We start from the raw sequence: 14460 nt of genomic DNA on the forward strand, positions 1-14460 counted from the left end.
TATTTCTTTATTCCATGTTGGCGAATGAGAAACGTAAGGACCGAACTACTTTCTCAGTAGCATTTTTTTCTGTACGATATTATTAAAAATAGTTTGATTTTCTCATTTATATTTGCGAGATTATTTATACACTTTTCTGACTTCATTAATTATTTTTCTGATATGTAAACGATAACAATAGTGTGGTGACCTGTGACCTCGTGACGACATCGCTTCAGTGAGCGCGCGACTGTCAAAACATCAATAGTAGCAGCCTAAAGTTCGATCAGTCTGCTAACTTTAAACTCTGTGAATTTACTTTGAATGTTTTGTCCACACCATTTGCTCCGTAACAGGACGCCTGTACTATAATTTTGCGATGGGCTCAAAGGTGATATCCAGCGCTAAGGATTTTTTAAATATACTTCGGTGAGTTTCCTTTTTTGGTGCAAAATGTTACTAACTTAGCTTTTTTTTAGCTAACGTCAAGGTAACGCCACAAAGTTAAAAGGAAAGGATGTGATTATTTAGCCTTTAGCTTGATTCAGTCTCTCATTGCTTCAGTCCCCACTAACTACTCATCTAGCTGATGTAATGATAATTTCTGTTGTGTTGTTTGTGATGCGCCGTTTGTAGATCTCTTCAAGATGAGGAAAGCAAAGACTCATGCACGTATGAGGTAATTACATTTAAATGTCGATAACGTTTTGACATTTCCCATTTATACTATAGTTATGATATGAATGTATTGGGTTTCAGGAGGATATCCAAATATTAAAGATGAATGGAGACAGAATTGACGTGCTGAATATGTACTATGGCAATCAGCCAGTCTTCATCTGCGAAAAATATGTGAGTAATGCTAATTCTGTGACTTATTATGAAGATATCCATGTTGCCTGCAAGTCCTAAACAAGTATTACATTGTCTGAAATAAACTGAAGGCCCCAAATCCAATATTTTGAACACTTGGTGCACACTTAGTAGGAATCGTTATAACTTAATTCACCAGCTCTGAGTTTAATTTCAATTTCCATTACTGTGTTTTGCAACAATGCACCATAATAAAAGCAAGTGACATCACTCCAGATCTGTTTTGACATTAATTCATCATTTAAGGGCACTTTGTGTACACTTCTTCACTCCAGTTTTTATTATTATTTGATTTTATTGTATTAAAAGATCAAAATAAAGATCAGAATTCAATATACATGCAGATGCTAATATCAGTGCTTTTTTTCTTCATAAAATTAGACTTTGTTAATTGATTCTCTCATTACTGCTCATCATTGTTGACCATATTTTTATTTCTTAAATTCACAAGGTTCCAAAAGTAAGTGAACCTGATGATCAACAAGTGACTGAGACTTCAAACTGCGCTGATGATGATACTGATGCTGTTGATGCCGATGCTGATTTACTCCAGACAGAATTGGCACCACAGCCACTCACAATCATGAAAGCAAGGTCACCAATGCCAGGAAGTTAAACATTTCATCCAAATGAAGCAAGTGCTAATATGATTATGTAGAGATAATTAAAATGAAGTATTTTCTTTTTCATTTTACAGGCAGTTGCTGTCGTGGTATACATTATCTCAAAATGCTAATGTTTCCACTGTGGACAACATCCCTGCCTTGCACCCTCTGTGGGTGCGATGTGACATGTCTGATCCAGCTGGAACATCCTGGTTCGGGGCTGAAACTGTCTGCGTGGGCAATAAAGTAACTGGTGTCAAATTATACTCCATCACCTGCAAAGGTATAGCTCAGATGCTTCATTCCTCTTTAAATGAAACATTATCAGTAGTATGATTTTTTTTTTTTGTCTGTGTGATTTTGATGTTTCTGGCATTTGTTTTATTCCAACTTAAATGTTGTTAGGCTCAACTGTGGACAAAAAATCTTTCATAACCTTAGACGAGCTTAAACAAGAGCACAAGAAAAGGCATCATGCATCCTCGGTAAGTGAATGTCCACCCACTTTTTCCACTGTGAAAGAATGTTTACTCAAATAATCTGTCAATGCCTCCAGATGGTGATTAAAGGCAATGCCAGGTTCAACTTATTTGGCTCCACGATTGTTGAAAACACCACAATTGAGTCACAGAGTAGTGTGACAGTGGATTTCAAGTGGAGCCATGTGGAGAGTATCCCTGAGACCCCACCCCTGTCCTCTACAGCTACACTTGTAAGCAGCAGTCAATGTTAAATGTTCAAAATACAAAATGAGCAAAATACAAAATGAGTATCTATGGTTTTTATAGTCTTCATCTTTATGCACATGCAGAATATCAAAGTTGCTAGCGGGGACATGAGGAGCCCAATGTTTGAGATGTACAGGGAGCTGGAGTTTCTTCAGGTTTGTGTCCCACGGTAATTTGAAATTGACAATTATGTTTTAGTACACAACTAAACAACCGAATGTTTCATATCGCTGTTATTTTAGACTCTTGCTGATGGTGTGAGAACTGGTGAGACTGAATGGATGGAACCTTTGGAAAGCACGTCAGCTGTAAATCTGACCAAGGCATACCTAGAAGGTATTTATTTGTTTAATTAGTGCAGCTTTGCTACAATTTAATGCTAACCAACAGTTAAGATTATCCTCTTTTTTTCTTCTTTCAGAGCTTCAGAGCACTGCAAAGACACTACAGGATCAGGCTGCAAAAACAGCTGAGGTACAATACTTTTAAAAGCAAGAGACTTTTCACAAATGCATTCATTTGAGAATACATCTTGTAGCTTTCTTACTCCTCCATCATTTCTTGAAGACCACAAAGCTGAAGCCTGAGACAGACACTCCCATTTTCAACTCTTTCTTGGAACGAGGCGATTTGGATTTCATAGAGCAGCTGTGGGTTCGGATGAGAAAGAGTGAGTCGATTTCTCTATTAAGGAAACCAGGATTAATTTGATTTAACATTATAACCAGGCAGTAAGAATAGTTTTCCTGATTTTGTTTTAAATTACAGGTGTGACATCATATCAAGACATTGGAGACTGTCTGAAGTTGGTCATCGAAGCTCTGAGATACGGTGACATCAAACCCTGGGTGTGGAATGGTGCAGCATCTGAAAACTGATTATCACAGAGAAATGATTGGAGGTTGTTGAGTTTAATGTGTTTTTTTCTTGTTTATTTGTTTGTTTCACTTCCACCAGATTCACAGAGACAGCAGCAGCTCCCTCAGCAAGCTCATCCTGCAATCCTACCACCAGCAGATCGATCATGTGTCTCTCACAGGTGTCACCCCTGTCCACATGCTGCTAGAAATGGGTCTGGATAAGATGAGAAAGGATTACATTAACTACCTCATTGGTAACCTCTTAATTATTGCTCTTATCCCCGATTTACACATGATTGTGTTTGTGTTTAACTGTAATGTTTGACCTCACTTGAATCATTGCGCACAAGCTTTGCCTTGAAGTTGGACTATCTGCATTTCATCCAATCATTGGTTTTCCTCAGGTGAAGAACTGACAACTCTAAACCACTTGGTAAGCTCAAAACTATTTTAGTGTCAGCTATTTAGAAATCACTGATCACAAAATATTGAATGTAAGTATTTCATTCCACAGTGTTATTACCTGAGCACAGAGGTTGATCTGCAGGAGCAAGTAATCCGACTCAGGAAACTGCACCATCTGCTGGAGATAATTGTGACCTGCAGTACATTCCTGGGTTTGCCCTACGACCGGCTGTTCCTTCTCACACAGTAAGTCAGTCGAGTCGGTGTGTTCCAGTGATGTATGGGTGTGCAAATTGTATTTGTCTTTAGATAACAATTTCATATCTCTTCTCCTTTCTCTAAGATCATGTTTGCAGCACTATAAAACATACCCATATGATGAGGACCACGAGTTCAAACTGCAAATCAAACCTGCGCTGATCAGCCATTTCTACCAGAAGTAAGGAATCCAACTCTCTGAGCACACACTGCTTCATCATGTCCATACTCAGTGTCCCCTCAGATTCGTCCTCATTAAACTCTAAACAAGCAGACATTGTCGCTTTCAGGACTTTGTTAGCCTGTCATAGAATTCTCCTTTGATGGAAGTCTGCTCAGCCTCCCTCCATCTCTACATGGCTTAAAGACGTGATGTTTTCTTAAGCTTGAGACAGTTAAATACCCTTTGAGGGGTTCAAATGATAAATTTGTTACAAAGTGGCAACCGTTTATATCATTCTTTGGTGCCTTACAGAGGCTTCCTTCGGCTGTGTCATGTTACTGCCACTGACTCCATGCTGCCAACACGCAGTCCAGGGAATTTGCAAATTTTATTTATTTACTCACCTATTTATTCTATTTTCCTACTTCATTTTTACCCCGCAGCATCCCATTTAGTCTTTGCCTCTCTACTTATATGTTATGTTATCCTCATAATTAGCAGTGGGTCGGTGTACCATTGTTTGAGTGACGATTTTTAATTTGTAATATGTGGAATTTGATGCATATGGCCAAACTCAGGGCTCACTTTCCTATTACTTCTGCCAGCAAATGGTGTTTCTAACACATGTGACTTCTAAGTTTTTTATTTTATACCTATTAATTTATTTTTATTTACTTATTTGTTCTCACTCTTGTTATTATTACTTTTATCCTTCTCTCTCCAGTTGTTACAGGTTGTGGGAGGGGGTTGGATGGGGCTATTGTTGCTGTTGTTGTTTGTAATGCCCTTTAACTACTGTAAAATTTGAATAAAAATATATTTAAAAAAAAGGGTGAGACAGATGATAGGACTATTTTTGTGGTTGGATTTTACCATCCCACTCAAATTAGATTTTACCTGAGAAATCACAGCCACTGTTATTAAGAAAAATACACATTTGTGTTACCTTGTCTCTGATATGAAATTTAAGTAACTTCCCTAAGCTGTTTGAAAAGAAGTGAATCAACTGTATTCAGATGTGTTTATGAGTATTGTTGTGCTCAGGGTGGTCAGAAACATGTCTGCTTCCACATTGTTTTCTAACTGCCCCCTTGTGATCAAATATCAAATACATCATTGTGTTTGTGTGTATGTATTCTATAGAGAGCATCCGGTTGTGTGGGGGGTCGAAGTGTCCAGTGGCCATGGTCCTCGTGAGGTCAGGACAGCCTTACAGCTCAGTGACAGACCACTGGTTGATCATGTCATCTTTGAAACAGGTGATCTTTACGCATCACATCACATACAGTATGCATCCCACACAGCTGCAAATAGTAACTACCCCAGTTAAGTACAGATAACTTCTCTAACTGTTTAATTTTCAGATTACCCAAATGAAACAGTGAATGGGGACAGCGAGGATCCTGCCTTCTTCTCCACCATGGTGTGCTGCAGCCTTGTCAACTTTGCGTGAATTTACACAGAGCACAACTCAACCATATATGAGATGTATATTTTCATTTTTGATACTTAAAGAACTTAAACAGCATCACAAATCTTACAGGAACCACTATAGGGATTTCTGTTAACATACTGTCTTTCTGTCAGATGTTTTGGACTAATAATTTTCAGTCTTACTGTATAGTTTGTGAGCCTCTTTAGTGGTTTTCTGATGACATGCTGATTTTTCTTTTCTGTTCAAGATAATAGTTGAAAGAGATTTTGGTTAATTAGGCCAAAAAACTCCCAGTTTTAACCAAGTGAAAACACAAATACAGAGACCACCGCTTGCAATGGTAATATTTCACAGCAATATTTTAATAAGAAAATTCAACATGTTGCAGGGCTATTCACACTGTTGGAGTGTCTGCTACTAAATTATTGGATTATTGGCTAAACCGTTGTTGTTATTTTTTTTTACAGCAAACACTGTATGCACATCAAATTAATGAAGTCACTAATTCTCTTGAAACTCAGTTTAAATAATGTCTTTATGTTCACTCATTATTCATTAAAGATTTGATGACTTACAATATGAGTGTGTTTGTGTGTGCGTGCACATGTGCGTAAACATGCACACTGCGAGACCTCCTTCCTAGTTCCGCCTCCGCAGCAGGAACATGAGGAAGATGGCACTGAGTAAAATAGAGAGTGTGCACACAGTGGGAACAACGATCTCAGTTACCATCTCCATGTGGCTGGTCAAAGGGTCTGCAAAGCACACACACATACACACATTATCAACTCACCAGCATTATATAGTAGTTTAGACACTGCTTAGAAAGCGAGTTACGATGCTCAAGCACAGCACTCAAAGGGTTAATATGTTTTTTTTTTTTTCTTGAATCAAATCATTGTTTATCGGATTTATGGTGAGCATGAGTGATTCCTTACCATGTATAAGTCTTAGAATATTGGCAGCAGTACTCCGCTGTTCCTCTAATAAAAAAAGAGAAATTACTCAGAGTTGATTAACAACACTTTAACCCTTTGAGAACTGCATGCAGCTACTGGGGAATATTTCAGAAAGCAGCATTTGCAACGTAACCAGGCAACTGCAAAATTACAATCTTCTGAAACTGTTTTTATTATTAGCAGTCATCAACAGGTAAATCATGTTCCTAAACCTCAGGTTGAAGTTTTCTTTTACAGTTTCACTGGTATTATGAGATCTGGTCAAATTTATTATCCTGCTTTGTGAAATCCCCATGAGCAGAAGTCCACAGATAGGCTTTATGCTTATTGAGTTTTTGTCAAAGCTGCTGTGAAATCAAAAGGCCAAAAATTAGATGTAAGCACACTGGTAAAACTTTCATTAAATAAGTAGTTGCACACTGCATACAAAAGAGTACAAGCTGGTTTTAGAGGCATGTCTCGGTGTTAAACTGCAGAAGCCTAACTTTGTTAGTCAGACTTAAAACCACACAATCACAAAGCAACAAAAAAAAACCCATTACATAAATGGAAGACATTGTACCCTCAAGTTCTAAACTTCATCATGCACTGGCCAAACCTTTGGCATTTCTGCATGTTCCTGGGATTTTCTTCTAGCTGGAGGGGCAAACAAAGAAGATATCTCAGATATTCAGATACAGATTTTGTCTGCCAGGTCTTGTATTTCCACCATTATTATTTAACTAATAATTTGTTCATGTGTTTTCTGAGGTACTTAAAGAACCGCAACACATTTTCAAATCAAATTATAATTTTTGATCTCATTTTTGCTTGAAAACTATTTTTTAGTATTTAGCTCAGAATCTTTATTTGTTTACCCCAGCTAGTTGTTCACCTCTGATCTCTAATACTGTTAACAGGGGATGTCAGGGACGTTATAGACAAACTTACCTGCAGCTAGGAGCTGGTTGCTAGAAGAGCAGCTCTCAACAGCCTTCCTCCTCCAGTTTTCAACCTGTGCGGATGAACAATGCAGGCACATATCATCACTGATCTTTTTGTGTGGCACAGTAGAGCATTAACCAATTAATGCAAAAATGTCTTGATTTCTGAAGAAGTGAGAATATCTGTATACATCTCTGGAAATTTATAATTAAAAATCCTCCAGATGGAGAAGGATTAGAAGCAGTTTATTACAGTGAGCACCCTAACTCTTACCTCTCTCTGATTGGGAAATCCATTGGAGCTGATGATGCGTTTGTAGAACTGAACAGAAGCTTTGGGATAGCGAGGCTTGTTTTTGTTCCTGAAGTCGACATAATACAAGCCAAACCTCTCGGAGTAGCCTTCATCCCACTCAAACTTGTCCAGCAGGGACCATGCAGTGTAGCCCTTCACATTGACTCCATCTTTGATAGCTGAGTGACAGCACAGAGATCAGAGAGTGGGCTGACTACAAAACTTGGGTTCGACTTGATACTAATGTGATCCAAACAAAAGAAATGCACAGGTGCTTGTGCATGTGTGAGATCATTCACCTTTTAGCATCTCATCGATGTAGTCTTTATAATATTGTATCCTCCAGTCATCACACAGCTCTGTGCATAACATCTTCTCAGAGACTCCATTCTCAGTCACATAAATCATTGGGTTTCCATACTGTGTCTACATGGGAAGGAATCAATATGATACAATAAGTTGTTTTTATCTAATTTAACAAGGGTTGCAATGTGCTAAGATCCTTTCAGGTTTATAAAGTCACTACAGCATGGATTTATTACAAGCCATTCACTACTGTGCACCTTTAGTCACCTTAACAAAATTGAGCAGACGTCTAAAACCCCAAGGCACAGAGTAGAGCCACTCAGACCCGGGGTCAGGCCACCGTGGGTCGACCAGTTCAGCCAGGTCACGGTCAGTGAAGTAGTTGCTGCTGCTGCTACGACCTAATGGGTTGTTCTTCTGGGTGATGTAGCGGGTGGTGAAATGGCCAATACCAAGGAAGTCACAAGTACCCTTGATGTAGCTCTTTTCTTGGGGGGAAAATGTGGGCAGTCGAGACGTCCCAAGGCCCTGCTGGACGCTCTTCCTTCCTGCACACATGATCAGGTAGTCATTAGTACATTTGTTAATAGCCGCTTTTTCATTTACACAATCCTCAGATTAACTGTTTAACTTGCCAATGAAGTCTTTCATCACTTGAGGGTAGTCTCCATGAAAGATCGGTGTGGCAAACCAGCCCATGTAGAACTGAACATATCTCTCTGCTGCTTCAATGTCTTTCTGGTTGGTGAGATCCACTGGCTCACCCCAATCCCCAGACAGAGAGATGCCAACGAGACCTGCAGATGTGCACAGCAGCCTTCAACACTCAGACAGACAGTACTGTTGAGAGACATGTATTGAATTAAGTCAACATGTTCCTAGAATATGACCATGTTTACCTTTTTGTTTTGCCCTCCACTGTGTATCATAAGTGTGCCAAACTTTAGCATGTGCCTGTGAAAAAAATGTTGTGGATATGATTTACATTTCAGTTCAAAGTGGTCATTAATTGCTAAGTGTTTTTGATACTTTTACACTCTCTTACCTTAATAATGTGATGGGCAGCTCTATATGCTCCAGTTCCTCTCAGCTTCAGTCCAGGAGCATGCTCGCCTGTCTCATATCCTTCAACTGCAACGGACTGTGGTTGAGTAGAGTATTAGTGCAATTGTGGTACTTTCAGTAACAGTAACATGTTCAAGTTCTATGATCAAAAAACTACAAGACAGATGTTCTTGTGAAAACTGCAAGCCATTTATGCTGAACGTACCCAAGGATTGTTGAAGGTGATCCAATACTTTATTCGGTTGCCAAATCTTTCAAAGCACAGATTAGCATATTCATTGAAATGATTGACCATGCTTATATTCTGCCATCCACCGTATTTCTCTTGCAAGACCTAGAAAAGCAAAGATTTAAGCAACTCAGTAAAGAATAATAGTGCTGTAATGCAAAAATGTTGAGGATAAAGTCAAAGATTATAAATATTTTGTATACCAACCTGCGGAAGATCCCAATGATACAGAGTGACAACAGGAGTGATCTTGTTCTCCAGCAGTTGGTCAATCAGTTCATCATAGTACTGAATTCCTTTTTCGTTTATATGATCAGCTGCAAATGGTGTTAAAGTGGAGATAACTCCTCAGCTCCATAAATTAACAAAGTGAATCATGTGTATGTGGCCTGACTTAACATCAGTTACTCACACTTAATGCCAGTGGGGATGAGTCTAGGCCAGGAGATGGAGAAACGGTAGTGGTTAAGCTTCAGCTCCTTCATCAAAGAAATGTCATCCTGTACCACACACACAGCGGAGTAAAACATTTAGTTTTGCTTTTGCCCACTTTGTTGTCTCCATATCTCAAGCACACCTCATCTGATCGTCATACCTTGACTTTGTAGTAGCCTTCACAGGAGGAATCCCCGGTATCATTTTGTTGGATTTTGCCTTTCTTGTGACTGAAAACGTCCCAGATGCTCAGTCCTTTTCCATCCTTGTCCCAGGCTCCTTCTGTTTGATAGGCTGAACTGCCGGCACCCCACGAAAATCCTAATGAATACAACATTGGCAACAACCATTCAACCCAGCCTAAGATCATAATCTCACTAATATACAGTATCTATCCCATTGAAGAGAAGACCAAGTTGTGTGTATAGGACTCATACCAGCTGGAAAAGTGCCATAATAGAAGGAGCCGTGGTTGTTCTTTGTCCAGTCGAAGTCCTCAGCCGCAGACAGACACAGCACCAACATAAACACATGGCACACACTGAATGCACAGCGGGGCAGCATGGTATTCCTGAGCCTGCAGCACAGTCACTGTCTGGTTCTGCTCCAGTTCTGCACATAGACAAGAACCATTCAACATCACCACTTGATCACTGACACACTCTTGGTCTGGAGCAACTATTTTGATATCTAAACATGCTTATAAATATCTTTATGGAAAATTGTCATCAAACAGTCTAGAAGCATCAAATGTGATGGACAACAGGGGGTCCCACGTCCCTAATGCAGAGCCAAATGCCCCTATTCAAACTCAATAGAGTGTGAGCTCATCTTGCTGAGGCAGACAGATCCCATACAAACTATGATTTCACCTCTGTAAGCAAAGTTAATGTCAGAGAGGTTGATATATTTATAGTGCACAATCACATGACAAAGGATGAACTGCTCCACACACCTAGACCAAATATGAATTTGAGTACTTCATAACCTCATCATTTGACCAATCTAAGCAAATTAGTGGTGTTTGTTGCATTGCCAAGATAAATGTTCTGGTTTCGAGTCTCAGAAAATAAACATAATTCACTTTGTATTGTGAAGTTTAAATTCCAGGTGTTCAGGAGCATCATATTGCATTTCAGTGTTATACTCTGAAAAGCTTGCAGTTGGTCTGACACATAGGATGTTCTACATAAACCTACTACATAAGACATTGCACCATGATAATCATGATGCACATTAATACACATTCCTGGCCATATTTACCTTTCTTTTTTCAGATTTATATGTTTCTCACATCAGAACTCACTGAAATTATTTAACAGCAATCTCCAAAAATTGCTGTTCCAAAATCCCTACTGATCACACCATAAAATGGATTTACAGCAGCAATTGCTCTGCATAAGATGTGCACTTACCTGTGTATTTTATTAAGAGTTCATTTGTAGCAGGTGTGTGCTGAGCCCAAGTACCCGGGTGAAATGGGAGCTCCCCTGGAATGTTGGACCATGTAGGAAGCTGTATATTTCTATTGATGCAATTTCTATTGTACGCTGCCTGTTGTAGCACCACCCTTCTCCAGAGCTGTCCCTGCTGTCAGTGTGAAAGCTGGCCTTATTGTGAGGCTCACTGTATTGTTTTAGCTGTTTAGAAAATGCTGAATGGTTTGCTGGTGGAAAGTGTTTGCACTGCATTACCCATTCGCCCAGGTCAGGTTAGGACATGAATTTAACATCAGTATTACCTGGATTGAATATATGAGAAGAAACAGAACAAAGACTTCTTACCATCCATACCCTGTGAAGTAAACATTTATTACACCTGGAAAACATGTGCTGTGTATCTGTCTACTGGTTATTAATGTAACCAAGAATTCATGTATATTGCAAACAGGTGTAAATGATAAAAAAACAACAAAAAAACAGGAGAACCCTATGCAAAAATTTTTATTTTGTGCTTACAATAATCATTTTGTACATATGCAGACACACGATCCTCTTATATGGCCCAGCCATATATTTTCATGCTAACAGACACATCTCAACATCTGATTTTTGATTCTCAACTGAATTGCTGCTCAGCTTATTATTATATGTCTAGTAAGCTATAAGCACCTACTGTAATAACACTGTCTTACTTCAGTGAGACATTTCTCACAAAATTCAACACATGAATCCTAACATGTTCTGAAATCCGGATGACATGCCTTTAACTAGGCAAAGGAGAGGATACTGTTAGCACCACACATCATCACACTAACTGTTACTCACTCCATTCAAATAAATTAAACGTCTTAACTTCATAAGTGATAGTACAAAACAGGTGAACAAATAAACAGCTGTCCATCTATACACGGTTGTTCTTTGATGGTGCAAATATTGAAGCTCCATTCAACACTGAGGAAGCTAGGAATCTCAGTAATCATCTTCTTCTTCATCCCCCTCAGGCACAAACTCGAGTTCATTGTCATCCTCTTCATCTTCGTCCTCTTCATCTTCGTCCTCATCATCTTCCTCCTCCTCCTCCATGTCATAATCTACAGCAGCATTCAGTAGCAGTTTGGTGCGATTGATCTCGCTCTCATCATCAAGGTTGATATGAACCTGAAATAAATAACACATGCATATGGACCTTTTTAAAATCAAATCTTAAAAAGTGCAAACTAAGTATGAAACTTGGAACTTCAAATACAGACACAAAATTCATAAAATATTATGAAGCTATTTAACATTATGCACATTTTTGTGACAATGAAGAAGATGCATAACAAAGCTTAAGGCAGCGTGTACAAGTCAAAGTCTAGTTGAATGATTGATTTTAATTATTTTAATGATTTTAAGTAATTTAAGATTATGGATTTTGTTTGTATATGCAGTAGTAGAAGTCTAGGCAAGCTGTTTTGATGGTCTTTATTAAAAATAATAAATGCTTATTATTATGTTGTACTTGTAGCTTTTGACTATGCACATCTAGAATTTGTCCATTGGGGAAAATAAGTATCAAATAATCCTCCAGTGTTATTCTGACCCATGAGGGGAAAAGAGGCCTTAAGAGAATTTAAGTTATTACATGTAATGTGAAACCTTTTTCCTTAAAATGAATTAGAAGCAATTTAAATCTGAAAGAAGTTAGCCAACAGGCACAGACATGTTTCAGAGTTATCATGATCTCATGTCTGAGTTTGGAAATACTACTATGCAGTGTATTAGTGGCAAAAGGTGAGGCATTTGAAGTATAAACTGCATGATTTGCAGTAACGGAAGACAGAAGTGACAAAATGTATTGTTTGCTCGTGTCAGACTTTGAAATGATTAACTGATAACCAAACGCAAGCTGAAAAAGCACCTTCCACCAGACAATGATCAGAACACTGCATAAGTTGTTTACATGCCATAATACATGTTTTTGATACTTGGGTTTTATATTCTGGTTTCTCGAAACCTTTATAAGGGCTTGCAGGTTTCTGAGTTCACGATATGATGCTTACATGAGCAAGCATATAACCAGGATACTCCAAAAACCAGATCATAATTGGGACAGAAATGTCTATGTAAACACACTTAGTAACCTTCAAAATCTAACATCCCCAGCATGTTTATTTTAATTCTCTTGAGGGGCAAAATGGGGATTCAAAATTTTAAGTATTTAAAAATTAACCAGGAAACACAAGAGATAGCTATTATTGAGAATATCTTCATATGCCACATTGTGATCTCTGAACAAGGTTGTGCCTTGATGTACCTCAGTTTCTGGGGATGAATGTTGAGAGGCTCCTTCATCTGTTTGAGCATTAATAATTGATTTCAACGCCCCTTCTTCAAACTGAAACACAGAATGAACACAGAATATACAGTTTAAACCACTGGGACCACAAACATTGACATAAGCCCCAACACATTGATATTCTTAAGCCTCACACTCACCTTCAGCCTGTTCAGCTGGTCTTGTAGCATGACTTTGATTTTGAGGAGAGTCTCCTCTTCCTTCTTCAACTCCTGCAGACGGCTGTGCATCTTCACTGGCAGCGCTGCAGTCAGACCATTCCTCAACACTAAAATGGACAAAATATACAATGCCATGTGAAATGTTGTTGACCTTTTAGATTCTGTCTCCCTTACAAAATATGTTAATTACAAGGGACACTAGGGTGGCAACGCTTTCAACCTGTCAAAATATTTCTGCCTTATAACTTACGTTGAACATTAAGTATCGTCAATAATCTCACTGAGAGGTCTTGCATACACGCTAGTCCTAAGTGTATGAAATAAGGAAAGGGGAAATACTGATATGTCATGCTCATCCATTTGTTTAGACTTAATTTAACAATATGATAAGTCATCAGTTCTGTTTAAAGCTAAGGTTCCCAGCCACTGTAGCTACAATACAGTTATTGTAGTAGTACACTACAGTAGTGCATGCATCACATGTAGTTACGAACAGGTCGGCGTTTAATCTTGACAGCAGCGCAAATTGTATCAATTATATATAATGTGCATACATTGTGTTATGACTGCTAGCAGCTACGGAAAAACAGTTTGGCTGAATAGCGGCAAACTACCCCAAAATAACAGTTTATTAACACACATGCAAGGGTGAAACCGAGTTTGAGAATATTACCTCTTTAAAATTGTGTCTACAGTTGCATATCAACAGCGAAACTGGTGATAGATACACGAGATAACGTGCGTCCGACAGCTTTTGTTTTGACTACTGATAGCTTAACGTTAGCTGTTGTACATGGCTAGCGGCTAAAGTTTACTTCCTGTAGTTATTGCGGTCATATCCGGTCTTATTCTGCCTTCAAAGCTATAGGAATTTTTATTGTCAGAAATTGACGTGCGAAACAGGACTGGCAGATGTGTGCCTTCTACAGCCATCCACTTGAAGCCTGTGGTGCAGGAACAACACTGAGAGCCAATAACTGAGAATGGATGTAAACTGCTTT

The 14460-nt window shown here is 38.7% G+C and overlaps 3 protein-coding genes across 4 annotated transcripts; 1 reads left to right on the forward strand and 2 right to left on the reverse strand.

Moving 5' to 3' along the window:
• Positions 1-94: 94 nt before the first annotated feature.
• On the forward strand, positions 95-5883 carry zwilch (zwilch kinetochore protein). Its single transcript, XM_044357330.1, has 18 exons — positions 95-408; positions 616-658; positions 739-831; positions 1304-1446; positions 1550-1740; positions 1863-1942; positions 2014-2169; positions 2269-2340; positions 2428-2521; positions 2607-2659; positions 2753-2855; positions 2954-3033; positions 3143-3299; positions 3450-3478; positions 3560-3696; positions 3794-3889; positions 5015-5130; positions 5236-5883. The coding sequence occupies exons 1-18, from the start codon at positions 359-361 to the stop codon at positions 5322-5324; spliced, it is 1782 nt and encodes a 593-aa protein (XP_044213265.1). The 5' UTR covers positions 95-358; the 3' UTR covers positions 5325-5883.
• A 55-nt stretch (positions 5884-5938) lies between these two features.
• lctlb (lactase-like b) lies at positions 5939-11061 on the reverse strand. 2 transcript variants are annotated; one of them, XM_044357331.1, is made up of 15 exons: positions 10934-11061; positions 9956-10130; positions 9679-9839; positions 9496-9583; positions 9291-9400; positions 9060-9188; positions 8835-8930; positions 8689-8743; positions 8425-8586; positions 8057-8337; positions 7783-7909; positions 7463-7662; positions 7196-7259; positions 6245-6289; positions 5939-6061 (listed from the first exon to the last, which is right to left on the reverse strand). In XM_044357331.1, exons 2-15 carry the CDS (start codon positions 10080-10082, stop codon positions 5946-5948), a joined length of 1761 nt encoding a protein of 586 aa, XP_044213266.1. In that variant the 5' UTR covers positions 10083-10130; positions 10934-11061; the 3' UTR covers positions 5939-5945. The 2 variants fall into 2 exon arrangements, with proteins under 2 accessions (XP_044213266.1, XP_044213267.1); XM_044357332.1 differs by lacking the exon at positions 6245-6289 and having other exon boundaries at positions 10934-11060.
• Positions 11062-11443: 382 nt separating this feature from the next.
• Positions 11444-14279, reverse strand: snapc5 (small nuclear RNA activating complex, polypeptide 5). Its single transcript, XM_044357335.1, has 4 exons — positions 14133-14279; positions 13439-13566; positions 13257-13337; positions 11444-12118 (listed from the first exon to the last, which is right to left on the reverse strand). The coding sequence occupies exons 2-4, from the start codon at positions 13526-13528 to the stop codon at positions 11930-11932; spliced, it is 360 nt and encodes a 119-aa protein (XP_044213270.1). The 5' UTR covers positions 13529-13566; positions 14133-14279; the 3' UTR covers positions 11444-11929.
• Positions 14280-14460: the final 181 nt, after the last annotated feature.

This window comes from Thunnus albacares, chromosome 7 (assembly GCF_914725855.1).
Source record: "Thunnus albacares chromosome 7, fThuAlb1.1, whole genome shotgun sequence".
Lineage (NCBI taxonomy): Eukaryota > Metazoa > Chordata > Actinopteri > Scombriformes > Scombridae > Thunnus > Thunnus albacares.